This window comes from Martes martes (genome assembly GCF_963455335.1).
Source record: "Martes martes genome assembly, chromosome: 16".
In the NCBI taxonomy this organism is placed as follows: domain Eukaryota; kingdom Metazoa; phylum Chordata; class Mammalia; order Carnivora; family Mustelidae; genus Martes; species Martes martes.
In genome coordinates, this window is record NC_137904.1 from 62,797,880 (window position 1) to 62,812,500 (window position 14,621).

The window sequence follows — 14,621 nt, forward strand, 5'->3', positions numbered from 1 at the left end:
AAGAAGCTTTGTCCTGTCCGGCTGCCCTCCCCGGATGGGGTTTCAGGTTAGGCTCTTATGGAATAACTCAAAGGACACGTGCTTGAGGTCCGGGATTTGAAAACCTCCGTGCTGCCGGACAGGCAGCCGATCAGAACAACATGCCTACTCACGGCACACGGACGGAGGCCCCCAGGGAGCCGGGCCACCCCTTCTGGACTGCAGACCGTCCTCTTGTGCAGAGGGGCCCCTCCCGACCCCATCCATTCCCCACTGATGGGCTCAGGGACACAAAATCCCACAACTTGTGGGTTCCAAATCTTCCTGGCTGGGACTTGAGTTGGAGCCTTCTGGAATAAGAACACTGTTCTCTGCACCTAACCACATCCAACCCTGCCAGCCTGCGCGTCCCCCACCCTCCCAGCACCCTCCCGCCGACCCTTCCTCTCTGGGAACGGGAACCCTCCCTCTCTGGGAACAGGAACCCTCCCTGGGCCGGCGAGCCCCTGCCATGCGGCCCCGTCTACACCAGCAGGAGCGTATCAAAGGCTCCCTCTCTTCCCAGGGGCCCCGGCAACATCCTGGAACGTCAGCACAGACATTAGCCGGAGGGAAATTAAGTATGCGCGCGCACGCACACCAGCCAATAACATTAAGTGTCATTTAAAAAAATGGGTTAAATAAGCAGCATCACCGACAATGGCCGTGCCGGGCTGATTATCCCATATTTGCACGTTTGGGAGGTGGGAAGGCTAGAAGTCTAATGACGGAATTATCACCCTAATGCCTTCTGCGGGCTGGGAGGAATCCTGGGGCGGCGGGGTTTTGGCTTCCTCTAACTGCACCCAGATTAAGGAGCCCTGCAAGGCGGCCTTCCCCAGCCCTCCAGAGCAGCCTTTCCTCCAAGCGCCCACACTCCCGGGGCTTCGGTTCCTGAGATTTCGGCCGTTCTGAGAGGCACAGATCTCCCGGGGGCCCGGCTCAGCACAGGGGCGTGCGTCAGGAGCAGTGAGGGCGGGGTGGCACTTGGTGCGGGGTCTTGGGGAGCTGTGGGAGCCGGGAAACTCAGCATGAATGCTTTGTACCCAGGACCCTCCAAAGGGAAGGGATCCCTGGACACTCGCCCCGCCCCCCAAACCCACAGCAGCCCGAAGGCACAAGGTGTCTCAGTAAAATGCGCGGCTGCTGCCTCCTGGATGGGGTGAGCTGAGAAGCATCCTTTTCCCCCTTGGCATCTCCTGTCTTCCCAAGGGAAGTCCTGCTCCCTGAGAGGAGAGTTCCCAAACAGGGCTATTTGGACCAAAACCTCCTGGAGGGGATGGCACACATACCCACAGCCCAGGTCCTCCCCCCCGGACTTCCCAGCCCCCTGCCATCACCATTCAGCACCTCTTGCTAAAGGGAAGGTCCACTCCCCAGCCCTGGATGCTGAGCCCAGCCATGGGACTTGCTTTAGCAATGGGATGACAGCGAGGGTGGCCTCCCCTGGGGCTTGGGAAGGCACCTGCGCATTTCTGCTTCTGCACTTTCGTCTTGACCAAGATCAGTTTGCAGCGGGGGGGGGGGGGGGGGCGGGGGCGGGGCGGGCCAAGAGACAGTGCCAGGTCTGGTCTCTACACACATGAGCAGCCCCTCTGAGCCAGACATGGGCACACAGCCAGCTAAGACCAGAGGTGCCCAGTCTAAACCGCTGACCCTGCATGGGGTGGGAGATGGGTCTGGGGGCTCTTCACTACGTAGCACGGCTGCAGGGGTGGCTAACCGATGCTCCTCCTCACGGGGAGGTGGTTTCTAGTGCGGGATCGGTGCAGTGTCTTTTCCACAGCAGCCTGGGGGCCGGCACAGAAAGGCATCCAATCCCCTTTCCCAGACGTAGAGCAGGTAAGAAGTCCACCCCACCCAGCCTGGACCCTGCTGCAGGGCTGAAACGGCCAGCCCCCCAGGACCCGGGGACTGAGGGGGCTCCAGGGGGCTCTCCCCAGAAGCCTCTGGCAACTCAGAGATGCTGGAGGACTTGAGCTCATGGAAACAGACAAGCTTCAAAAGAGGTGGCGGGTAACTTCCTCTCTCCCGTCGAAAAACATCTTTTCAACGTGGCACCAGCAGCGTGGCTGGCCCTCCGGGGAGGAGAGCGGAAAGAAGCCTCCGTACGGCGGGGTCTCCACCAGGACTCTTGGCACTTCCTGGGTGTGCAGGAGAATTCAGGAAGGATTCGAGCCTCCAGCCCACCAGCTCAAGAATCGCTTTCTGCGCAGACAGCTGGATGCTTTCCAGCAGGCTGGGGACTCCCACGCCCTCCTCTGTCCATTGTCACTAAATCCCAGAAGGAGCAACCGACAGAAATCTTCCGGAGGTGGGAGCGGTGTCCTGAGTGTTGGCTACAGGACCGGGTCGCCGCTGCACCCGGCCACCTGCGAAGGCCCACGGTCACACCGAGCAGGCCCTGCAGGGAAGCAGAGGTCCTTCCAGGCTTCTCGGATGCCTCGTCTTGGGCGCTCAGCCTCCCCCAGAAGGTGTGGATTTTGCCTGCACGCCCACGGCCCAACCCATGCAGACCCCAGCTGGCTGCCGCGTCTGGTGAGGCCGATCTTAATGTCTGAGACCCTTGTGGAGAACCCACGCCCCCAACATGGGAGAGGGCCCGACCCCCCCCCCCCAACAGCCCAAGCCTTGGGCTCAGCGTCAGGCTTCACATCCCAGGAGGATAAAACGTGTAAATAGACACGGAAGAGCCCCCGCTTCTCGGACCCTCAGGCTGCTCCTACACTTGTCTATCCTGAAATCACCGGGTTTCTTCTTTTTTTCTTTTTCCAGACATCTTCGTATTAGATTTGAAGCTGTGCGAAGCTGAGACTGGCCAGCTCAGGAAACGGGGCCTGATGAGGGGGTGTGTTCAGCTCACAAAGATGTCCCTGGGCTGGACGGGACCCCCTTCGGCTCCGCCTTCCCCGGGGGGCTGGGTGAGCAGGCCCTCTGTTCCTTGCTCACCGCCTGGCTGCGCCGCCGGGGCCCACGGAGCTGGAGGAGTCCAGGAGGCACGCTGGGACCCCCGAAAGGCAGGCACCCCAGAAGCCAGCCAGGCCGCCTCTCCAGGCGGGAGGGCCGCACATTCTGGCCCTGCTCTTCCGGGAGGTGACTTTCCTCTGGGCTTATGTCGTTAACACAAAAAGATTCCCTTCCTGTTGCCCCAAGTCTTTCCCCTTACGTTTCTACCCTCCCCTGACCCCCCCCCCCACGCCCATCCCCACCCCCTCCCGCGTGCCCAGGCCCTCTGGGGTCCCTCCACCTTCGTCCGGGGCGGGGAGCCCCGCCTATCTGCGGGGACCGAAGCCTTCCCGAGGCGTCTTCCGGCCCTTCTTGCCTTCTCTGGGGGGCTTGGGCGAGGGCGTCTCCACGGTGCCCCCGTAGGGACAGCTCTCCGAGCCCGGGTGGTGGCCCGTGCACTCCACGGCGGGCATGTAGCCGCTGTCCCACATGCCGGTCCCGCACAGCTTACACAGGTCATGCAGGCTGCAGGGGATCCGGGGCAGGAGGCGGAACTGGTACAGCAGGCTCCGCGCCTGCCAAGAGAGGACAGGGTGGGCGAGGCTGGGGCAGGCTCCCGAACGCCTTCCTCGGGAGGGTGAGCAGGGCGGCCCAGGGGCCCGTCTCAGTGGCCGTCCCTGCCCTTCCGTCTGCCCCGTCCGACTCAGTCCCCGGCTGGGACGCCCCAGCGCTCCGGCGGCCCCGTGGCGTCGCCCTTCGTCCTCCGCCGGGTCCGCTCCCGCGGCCGTGGACAGCGCTGTGCCCACTTCCTACGCAGCGACCGCTGGCCTCTGCGTCGCTCCTGCCAGCCCCCGCAGACCACGACAGGGCTCCCACCTGGGGCATCGCGGGCGGAGACCGGGACGTGGGGAGTGGTCAGCAGCATCCCGGCCCCTCCGCCTGGCGCGGAGGACACGTGGCCGCTCTCCCCCAACGCTGCCTTCTCAAGCCGCCGGCTCTGGGCGGAGGGCGGTGCACGGGGCGGGGGGGGGGGTCTGTCAAGCCGGACAACGTGTTCCCTCCACGCGGCGGAGGACCCTGGGGTCCCGGCCTGGAGGTGGACCAGCCCTGCGCCTGGAGCTCCCCAGGCCCAGGCCCGCACGGGGCGGGGCCTGCGCTCAAGCCCCGCCCCCGCACCGGGGGGGGGGGGCTCGGCGTGTGGGCGGGGCTCTGGGCCGGGGGGCGGGGCTCTGCAAGCCTGGGGTGGGCCGCCTGGGGGAGGGGCGGGCACTCACCTTCCTGAGAACCAGCTCCCCGTTCATGTGCATGGCCAGGTTTCCGAAGTGCAGGAGCATCTGGTCGGCGGCCAGCTGCTGCTCAATGACGTCATCCCCGTAGATGGCCACGATGGCCACGCAGATGAAAAGGTGGAAGTAATCGGTCTGAGGGGGAGAAGGGCGCAGGTGGCGGCTGAGTGCAGGGCCGTGGGGTGAGCCCTCTGGGCGCCAGCCGCAAGCCCCGTCCCCCGTCTCCCCACCTGCGCTCTGGCCAAGGTCAATACCACACAGGCTGCTGTGACATGCGAAGGGGCGGCCGCTCGGGCTACCCCTGCTGCTGGGGTCCCCTCGGGACCCTCCATCACGGGGCCAGGCGGGAGCTTCCTCGGAAGGCTGGCCCTGGCTCACCGCGAAGAAGTCTGTTCAAAGGCCTGAGAAGAGCTCGTGACCCGCGCTGGGTCAGAATGCGGGCAGCGGGCTGTGGACACGCCAGCGAGGAAGAATGTTCTAGCAGCCACCCTCCGCTCAGCGCCTTCCTCCCTCCGGGCTGAACATCCCAACTCTTGCCCCAGAGATGACCCCTAGGTTTGTTGCTAAGAAATGGAGATGATCCTAACGGGGAAGAGTGAGATAGCCCCTGGGGGCCCCACAGAGCCTCCCCACGATCCTGCTGTCTTTCACCGGCTCCTCACGGACCTCACGGAGGACCCTGCCGCCCTCCCTGGAGACCACCTCACCCCGGGGCCCAGCAGCGCCAGGCACCAGGCAGGACGCGGGTGCGCGCACACTTGACAGGGGCGCTTCCTGTGAGCTCCCGCCCGGATGCTGGGAGGGGCGCTGCCTTTGACTCAGGCGGCCCGAGGGCAGAGGAAGAGTAAGGAGCACCAGGAAGCCCGTGTTTAGTCTCCCGGTGTCAACCGGCCAGCCCGAGGAACCCGGAGGCCGGCTGGGGGGAGCCCACAATTCTGGCAGAGGCTGGAGTCAGCAGACGCCCCACGCCCTGCCTGCCCGGGACAGACCGACCTCCAGGCTGCCCGGCCCCTTCCTTTGAACTAATCCGGAATGGATTTGTTCCTGCTTTGGCTGCTCCGCTGGGCTCCTCGGGCCAGGGCCACGGCAGGAGACAGCAGGATTCCGGGAAGGGGGGTTGTGCAGCTCCTCGGAGAGAGAAACGTGGGGAGGAAGGGGTGAGGCGTGTCCCACACAGGGCTGAGCAGCAGGTCAGGACTAACTCCATTCACGGGACAGGCCCGGGGCAGTCCAGCCCCCACAGACCCAGGGCTCACTTCAAAAGAGCCCCCCTCCCTGCCCCCCCCCAGGGCACTTACTCCTGAGGAAGTAACCTACTCCCACTCTCAGCATTCAACCACCCCCCCCCCCACCACAATGTCATCAAGGTGTGGAGCCAACACGGTCCAGGGTCTAAGAGACATAAATTGATCAGTGAACTTCACTCAGAATGACGGCCGCTAGAGACGCCCAGAGGGGCCTCTCCCGGGGTTTCCGCTCAATTCCATGACACTTAGGGTGGAGATGAGCACAGGGATGGAAAGCGCCATGCCAAGTGGCTCCCGCGGCTGGGTGGCGTGCAGAGTCCACCTTGACGGGAGCCCCAACGGGGCGTCCCCTGCTGCTGGAGGAACATCGGTGGAGCCTTGCAAAGCAAACTCGATGCCAAAAAACCACACGTGGCCCAGCGTTTTGGCCCATCCGTGCTGTGCTTCCCCCGATGAATGCAGAGCGCCGGGCTCCCTCATTCAGGCAGGGCAGCGCAGCCAGACCTAGGGCGGGGGGTGCAGGGCGCACAGGCGGGGTCGGAGACGGCTTGGGGCACCAGCAGGGCCTCCGGGGACTTGCCGCTCTCAGAGACGCTCCTCCGGCGAGAGCGGAGTGGGCCGGCTCGCAGTCTGCGGGCGGCCGGGCTTCCCATCTGCCCGCGAGGCTTCTCTGACGGAAGCTCCTGGCTTCCGCTGCGAGGACAGAGCTGGCCCTTGCAGAAAGGATCCTGGCCACCTCCCAGATGCGTCGCTACAATTTTTTTCTTTCTTTAAAGGCTGATGGATCCAAAGAGACTTGCCCATCTTTGAACACAGCCAGCTTGTTGCTCATTTGGGTGTTAAAGCCACGTGACAGGGCCACACGCTTTCGGGCGCTTTGCAGCTGAAATCTGGGGAGGGATGGTGGGTCCTGGGCACTCCAGAGGAGCTGACGGGGACACAGGGTCTCAGGCTCTTTCCCTGAGCAGTTCCAGGCGTGCGGGGTGGGGGGGGCGGGCGGGGAGGGCCTGGCGGCCTGGGCTGCAGGGGGCCTGCTCACCCTCACAGATGTCTTTCGCACTGATTGGTTGTGGCAGCAGGGAGCTCGGGCCGCAGGACGCGGTAATGAGCACAGTCAGTGGGCAATTCGCATCCGTTTCAGTTACTTGGGAGGCAAGCTGTAGGCCTGAAACCAGCCCCAAGGGACAGGGGACAAGGGGTGGGACGAGAAGGCAGTGGGCTGGTGCAGTGCTGATGTGTGGTCTCTGCAGGCTGGGGTTGTGGGGACGGGAACCCCAGAACCGGTGCACAGCTACGAAGAAGCTGCCCTCCTTGCAGGGTGTGGCCAGAGACCAGGGCCCAGCGCCCCGGCCTGGCTCACCTGGTAGTGGGCCCAGCAGGCCTCCCGGACCCGCAGCGCCCCGGCCTGGCTCACCTGGTAGTGGGCCCAGCAGGCCTCCCAGATCCGCAGCGCCTCGGCCTCGGGGAACTCGCGCTTGAAGCACAGCAGCAGCCAGCGGTGGCAGAAGAGCATGTGCAGGCCGTCTTCGCCCAGCGACACCAGGTGCTGGTAGAAGCGCACGTGCGTCAGCCGCAGCAGCTCCCGCAGGTAGAGCTGGGGGCAAGCCAGAACCGCTGAGCCCCCGGGCTCTGCCCAGGATGCCCACCGCCCCTGAGGCCCTCCCGCGGGCCCCCAGCCAGAGAAGCCCCCACCCCGGGCCCTGGGCCTCCCTCGGCTGCGTCCGCACCTGCTGAACGTTATTCTGCTGCAGGAACCCGACTCCCCACCCCGTCTTGGCTCGCTGATCCCCGATTTCGGCGGGATCAGCTTCCTGGGGAGCGTGCTGCCCCGCCGCGGACGGGCAGGCTCCCGAGGCCTCAGACACCACACAGGGCTGTTTCTGCCGTCCCCTCCTCCCGGGAAGGTGAGCAGATCACGAACGGAAACCCTCAACCACCTTCCCATCGCCAAGATCCACCATCCTCCAGAGCTGACTTCCAGCAGGGAGGGGGCACTTCTGAACCTGAGGGCGCTCGTTTCGGGCATGTCAGGTCACCACCCAGGGTTGTGGGTGAGGGACAAGATCGAGGGTACTTGTGGCAATGCCCAGTTCGGGCTGCTGACTTCCCAACCCTGGAGAAGACCCGTCTCTGGCCGCTAATGAGTCACGGGGCCGCGTGCCGCCGGAGCCCGTCAGGGGCCAATCGCGTCCGACCCCATAATTACTTCCCCAGGTGCCGCGGAAACCTGACATCATAGGCCCGATGCAGAGAGAGCAGCCAGGGGTCGGGCGTGTGTGGGGGAACCTGGGCAGGGTTCCGCGACTCTCAGGCCCCTCCCACACCAGCAGCCCATCATTCTCCCTGGAGATAACCTCGAGGATCCTTTCTGACCGGCCAGTGTGAGCACCCTGAGGCCCACCCCAGGGTCCAGACCACGCATGTGGCTGGCCCCTCCCCTAGCCCACACGGACGTCCTGGCCCTCCAAGCCACGCCTCCCGGATCCTGACTCCCTGGTCCTCGGATCCCCTGCTGAGCTCGGCTCCCATTCGCAGTCAGACCCCAGCTCCGCTCAGCTACTTCCTCATCGTCCCGACATGGCCAGTCCCCAAAGCCCAGGACACACAGTATCACTGCCCCAGCCTGTGCTCGGCCAAGTCTGGGCACATCCCACGTGCGGTGGAGTCTGCCTGATCTGCCTGCCTGACTTTCTGTCTCTGCCGGCTTTCCAGCCCGGGTTCCCTCTGGGACCACAGCCCAGTGCCCTCCACCCAGCACCTGGCAGGTGTTTGGAACACACAGGTGCTGCCTGGGGTGCCGGGTGAGGGCTCCCGGCCCCACCCTACCAGCTCTGCCTGTCCCCCCACCGCCCCAACCCTCAGAGCTGCTGGGTCTTACTGGTGAGGGGAGGCTATGAGGAAGGGGTGATTGGGCCGGGCACTGCAGGGGAGGCCTGGGGCCTGGGCTGGGGCGTGGCAACTGCCCAGGGGGCCTCAGGAGACCCTCCCAACCCTGCATCCTGCGTTGGACCCCTGCAGGGAGCAGCCCAGATGTACCTGTGGCTTGAGACTGAGGAGGAGCACGCGTTCCTCCCAGGGAGCTGGGTCTTCCCAGAGGCCCACGGCTAAGCCCCCAGGCTCCACTGGCAATGCCCACCCTGACCTTTCTGCCTGTGGACCCACAGTGGCCATGACACACGCAGCCCCCAAGATCTCTGGTGGCAAGGGCAGGAGGCGGTGTGCTCCCCCGCCCCGGCATGCTGTAACCCGCGTCCCCCAGCCTCACCAGCTGCTTCTCCATGTCCTCGTCCCGAGGGCTGCTGACGAAGATCGTGTTCTGCATCAGACCCACAAAGCACCAGAAGGTGTCCGATTCGTCCAGGACCTCGGCCAGGATGGGCGCCACCAGGTCTGACATGCCCTGGAAGTAGCCGATGGCTGGGTTATACACGGCGTAGTTCAGCAGGATCCTCCTAGGGGCGCAGGGCAGAGAGCAGGCGGTCAGCGAGAGCGGGGGTCTTGACATGGCCCGCCTATGCTGAGCTCTGGGGGGCCTGTCGCCCAGGCTGGAGACCCCAGGCTGCCAGGGTAATCCCCCCTTCACCTCGATCTCAGGGCAAGGGAGGCAGCTCTGGGGACTGTCCTCAGAGTCTAGGGAAACAGCGGGGCCTACGGTAGCCTCTTGCCAGGCCCAGACCTCCAGAGCAGGGGAAAGAGGAACGTGCGTCTGATTTTCTTAATGGTCGCTGCCCGCCCGCGACAAAGGGCAGGCTGGCAGGGACATTTTTACGGGCTGCTAATGTTGTGCAGTCATTCACCAGGCAGCAGAACGTCAGAGATGCCCACCTCGGGCTCTGTGTGGTTTCATCGCTGGGAGGCCTGGAGGGAGGCTCACCCAGGGCTGGTGGGAGCCAAGCAAGCCAGGCCTGGTGGAGGCCCAGGGGATGGGAGGCTTTGCCGGTCCCCTGGGGAAGGACCGGCCACATGACGTTGGCCAATGGTGCCTAAAAGAGCTCACGAACCTCTGCTTCTGGACCTGGAAGGCGGACCCCACCCCTGCTGCTGACCCTCTCCTTCGCAGGTGGCCGGCGGAGGGGGCCTGCGGCTCGAGGTGACCCAGGGTGGCAGCTGAGCCGGGAGAAGCCCGTGGGCCGGGGAGGCGGGTACCTCATGCTCTCCACGTTCGGGTTGTCTTCGCCGCGGAAGAACTGGTTGCTCCGATCCGTCCGCACCACGTCCTTGTCCACGGTGAACTGCACGTCGCGCCAGAAGGCTCTGTGCTCTTCCGGGGTCATGGAGAGCCTGGCACGGAGGGCCTGGGGCTCAGCGAGTGGCACACGCACACTCTGGGCAGGGCCTGCCCGGCCCACCCCTGCTCCTGATGGGGGCTGGGCTGCTGCCCCGGCAAACCCTCGGGCTCCCCACCAACTTGGGGGGGCATTGCCAGGGAGCGAAGCTGGCCACCGCCTTCCCGCCGGGGCTCAGCCAGGCCGGGAGAGACCTCAGCCACTGGCTGGTGGGGGGCATCCCCCCGCCCCCCCGCCGCTGGTATTCTCGGCGGGGTGTCGCTGCCAGGCTCAGCCTGCTGGGACAAGCTCTCAGACCCTGACACGGAGCTAAGGAGAGCCACAGCCGAGCCCCAGGAATAATGACGGCTCTTATCCAAACCTATCAGCCTGTGCCTGGGACCCAACTTCCCAGGAAAGTCTGGGTCACGGAACATAATATCAATGCGGGATTGCACGCCAATCGCCTGGTCGGCTGACGCCCCAGGGCGGCCGGCCGGGTGGGCGGGAGGGCGGGGCGGGGGGAGCCCTTACCTCTTCTGCTGGATCTCAGCGTACTCCCGACGCTTCTGCACCCGCAGTGCCTCCCTCTCCTGCGACGTGGACTCGTGGTTGTAATATCGCAGCAGGAAAGGCCAGACCTCCCCCCGGATTGACACATCAATGCCGCCGAAGAAAATGGCCTGCAGGAAGCGGCAAAAGTTGGGGAGGGGCCAACACAGGGCGGCTCAAAGCACCCCCCAATCCCCGGAGATTTGTGTTTTGGGGGCTTTGCTGGGTCTGGGTGACAACTGATGCCTTGATTCAGGTCGCTGTGATTTGCACATGTTTGGAGGGAAAGTGGCAGCCCTCCATTCCCATACAGGACACAGCCAGGCTCATTTCAATGTCAATGCCCACCCCGGTGGGGCACTCAGATTAACGTGTTGTTCTCACGTCATGGCCTAATCCCGGTTTTGGAAGCGCCGCATTTTACCCCGAGCGGTTCTATGCAGCCGGACGCCGGGTACCCCAAACCCGCTCCGGAGGGTTCCTTTTCAACACACGGAGCCTTGACTGCTTTATCGGCCGGGCTCACGCCGCGCCTCCCTGGCCAAGAGGGCGGGCCCCCAGGAGGCGGCCCCCGCCCCCCTCCCCCCGGACCCCCTCCCCGGCTCACCTTGCGCAGTTTGTACCCCTCCTCCACCTGGCCCAGCTCGTTCAGGTGCCGCAGCCAGGCCGCCACGTCCAGCCGCTTGTACATGCTCTCCTCGGGGTGCGTCTCGGAGGACGGCAGTTTGGGGCGTCGGATGGAGAACTGCATGCACGTCTTTTCGTCGGCGACCTGCTGGCCCGGACAGAAGCTCCGGGAGATAAGCACCCGGCGGGGGCAGGTCGCCCGAAGCCAGCCCGCTCTCCCCTGGACAGAAAAGCCCATCTCTCTCCCCAGAAAGGAGGGGGACCCGCTCTCCCCACATACAAACCCCTAAACGGCAAGTGTAATTAGACGCAATTAAAATGAAAATACCTTCATCTTAACATCGGTTTCCCGGGTCGCTGGGCTCCTCCAGCCCTCTCCCACCGACCCACCCACCGACCGACAGACCACGACCCCCCGGCCGCCACCCCCACTCTCCCCGCGACCCCCAGCCGGCTGCAAAAAACGGAATTAATGCCTCGTAGGGCCCAACTTCCCTCTGCCGGGAGGGCCTGCAATAAATTACATGTGATTGGCCACAAACAAAGGGACCGCTGTTCCCCGAGCAGGGAGCCCGCCTGTCAGGTTGTCTCCACGGGCAGTCACGAATCCAGGGCAAAACTGCGGCTGACATTTAATTCAAAAATCAAAGGTTGCTCGATGTAGGGGGAAAGCAAGCCACACTACTGTAATGAGGGGAGCCAGCAGGAGGCTCGGTGGGAGGAAGGGGAGCTCCAAGTCGGCCCCTTTCTAATAAGCGCAGACGGTCCCTCGAACAGATAATTAAAGAGTTCTTATCACATTTGTATGTAGATTGAGCAAAATATGGCAGGAAGCCTTGTCAAAACATGGTTTCTCGAGCGCAGAGCACTGACTTCACAAGGAGCCGTCGTCCTGCTCTACCAGCACCCCAGCGACCCGCCGCCACCGGGGGCCCCCAGGGTCATGCCCCCCACCTGGCGAGGCCTCTGTGAGTGGGGGGAGCCCTGGACCCCCCCGTGGGCTTGAAGGGCAGGGGGTGGGTCTGGCGGGGGTTGTGGAGTCGGGGGTGGGGCCTCTCCATACCCCTCCCCCCAGGCAGGACCCGGCTACCTGGTCCTTGAGGTGCGTCTCCGCGCAGTACTTCCAGCGCTGAAACACGTCGGACAGCTTGTCCAGGCCGCCGTGGTGGAAGTGGAAAACCTTGTACTGGCTCTCCCGGCTGGCGACCACCAGCTGGCCGCTGGTGCAGGCCTCGTCGCTGGGCCACCGCGTGGGGGGAGGGGAACGGAGCCATGAATATGCGAACAGCGAACACGGGCTTTTATTTCCCGGGATCATCAGGATCATCGGAGGCCTCTGTCACTGACCCCAGAGGCAGGACCCAGGAAGGCCCCTGGAGTTTGGCCGCTGAGCGCAGGGGGAGAGCACGGCACCGCACAGAACCCACCACCACCACCCCCTTGGCTGGAGGAGGAAAATAGCCCTGTGCTGGGGACTCCTGTCCTCGCTCTCTGGACAGCTGCCCAAGAGGCCTTGCGTCCGACCCCCATATGCTCCCTCCTCTAGGGGAGATCTGGGGGGGGGGTGGATGGTGCTCGTGGAATCCGATTTTGAACCCAGGTGGGATGGGCGCTGAGAGAGCCTCCTCCATCAGTCCGGGCTGGACTCCTCTCACTCCGGGAGAATCATCCGGGGAAACTCACTGCACACCCAGCAGGGCCGTCAGCCCAACACCTGCCCTTCCATAAACGGGACCCTCCAGGGACACGCCCGCTCGGAGCAGGCCTTCCACTGGGGCTATTCCGTGGCTGGGCCACTGGGCTTTTCAGGAGAGAATGGATGTGGGCACGAGGCAGGACACGATTGGTCCGCCCCCCACGAGAAAGGGGAGCCTCCCTCCGGAAAGCCACGGCCACGTCCCGCACGCACAGGCTGAACTGCAGAGCCGGTCCCTGGGTGGCTGGAAGCAGACCGCAGCTGCTCTCCGTGCGGCCCCGCCCGGCTGTTTCTCCACGCCAGACTCTCGAGCCACAGCCGGCCACCGTCACCCTGAGGGCCGGTGAAGAGTCTGGGAGCTGGCCCGACCCGGTTCCTGGGGGCGGGCATCCTGGGGTACCCCTGCCCTCCAGCTTAGTGACGTCGGAGAGGCCGACATTTGGGAAGGCCCGAAGCCCTGCCCGCCGGGACCCCGGCACCACCAGCCGCCTTCCAGGAAGCGGCCCACAGAGGCTCTCACCTGAAGAAGAGACGGAGGGAGCGCATCTGCCCCAGGTCCACGCGGAACACGCCGCAGATCTGCTCCAGGGCGCAGGCCCTCTGTGGCTCGTCCCAGCGCGGGGTCTGCAGGAGGCCGGGGCCGTCCGGGAACCGCAGCTGGGCGTCGGCACTGGAGGGGGAGCTGGTGGGGCAGGTCGTGGGTGGGCCACACGGTTCCCTGCCCACGCAGCCACAGGCACAGGGCAGGGAGGGTGTGGGAGACACTCAACGTGGGCCCGGACGCGAACACACGCACAGAGGGGACTGGAGGCGCCTCTGCAGACGCCGTGAACCAAGGAAAGGAGGCTCGTTCTCACGTGGACGGGAAAGCGTGCTTACAGCCGAGGTATGCCCCACGCCGGCAGAGGCGGTGAGCAGCCCTGATGGCAGACGAGGCCACCCCGACAAGCCCTCACGATGCGACCTGGGCAGGTCCCCAAGCCCCTTTGAGCCTTCGTGTCCCCGGGTGCAAAGTGGGGATAATCCCAGGGCCTTGTGCAGGATCCGGGGCGGCAGAGCGCTGGGCACCCTGCCGTCCCGTGACCGCGTTGGGCAGCAGGGGCCTTCCATGCAAGTCCTGGGACGTTCCCACTTTCCTGAAAAAACTCTGATTCTGTTTATGGTTCAGTAGGAGAATATGAGGGCCACTGATGCTCATAACACGAATAATGAACATTTATTAAACATTTAGTCTGGGCCTGGCCCTCATGTGCATTCAGTACGTATAATCCTCACAATAATCCTTCGAAATGAGTCGTGTCATGATCCCCCCCCTTGTACAGAAGAGGAACTGAGGCCCAGAGAGGATAAGCAGCTCGCCCAAGGTCACACAGCTAGCAAGTGGCGCAGCTGGGATCTGAACCCAGCTCTGTGGCCCAGGTCCTCATCAGCAGATGCATTGTCTCTGAGTTCCAAGTTCGGCAACACAACCCCACCTATTCTGTTTTATTTATTTATTTAAGATCTTTATTTAGTTATTTAAGAGAGAGCGCGTGCACTAGCAGGGGGAGGGGCAGAGGGAGAAGCAGGCTCCCCGCCAAGCAGGGAGCCCCACGCAGGACTTGATCCCAGGATGCTGGGATCACGACTTGAGCCGAAGACAGACATTGAACCGACCGAGCCACCCAGGCGCCCTATTTTGTTGTTGTTGTTGTTGTTTTTAATTTAAAGTTTACAAATTTGTTCAAAACCCCAGTTGCAAAATATTCTCTTACACGGGTTCAGCCCTACCATAGGTTAAATACCGTCTCTTGAGATTGGCCAGCAATACCCAGCAAATGCCCACGGAAACCCCAGCAGAGCAAAGCGCGCATCCGTTCCAGGCCCCAACCCCAGCATCCCACAAAGATGTCGCAGCGATCGCTTCATCCTGCTTCCCTGTTCTCACCCAGAGCATGAGAGTGTCGGAGACGAGAAATCCCGGGGCACCTCTTCCTCCAGGAGG

At 64.0% G+C, this 14,621-nt stretch overlaps 1 protein-coding gene across 3 annotated transcripts in view; it reads right to left on the reverse strand.

Annotated features, from left to right (window-relative positions):
• Positions 1-2,789: 2,789 nt before the first annotated feature.
• Positions 2,790-14,621, reverse strand: part of TBC1D16 (TBC1 domain family member 16) — a 70,767-nt gene continuing 58,935 nt past the window's right edge. Inside the window, exons 4-12 of one of the 3 annotated variants that reach the window (XM_080825740.1) lie at positions 13,158-13,319; positions 12,032-12,179; positions 10,922-11,086; positions 10,297-10,445; positions 9,644-9,778; positions 8,763-8,949; positions 6,912-7,091; positions 4,239-4,385; positions 2,790-3,539 (exon numbers count right to left, since the gene is read on the reverse strand). In XM_080825740.1, the coding sequence (XP_080681866.1) occupies positions 3,291-3,539; positions 4,239-4,385; positions 6,912-7,091; positions 8,763-8,949; positions 9,644-9,778; positions 10,297-10,445; positions 10,922-11,086; positions 12,032-12,179; positions 13,158-13,319 (1,522 nt within the window). In that variant the 3' untranslated portion in view covers positions 2,790-3,290. Of the gene's footprint in view, positions 3,540-4,238; positions 4,386-6,911; positions 7,092-8,762; positions 8,950-9,643; positions 9,779-10,296; positions 10,446-10,921; positions 11,090-12,031; positions 12,180-13,157; positions 13,320-14,621 lie in introns of all 3 variants that reach the window. The other 2 variants (XM_080825741.1, XM_080825739.1) reach the window with 2 other exon arrangements.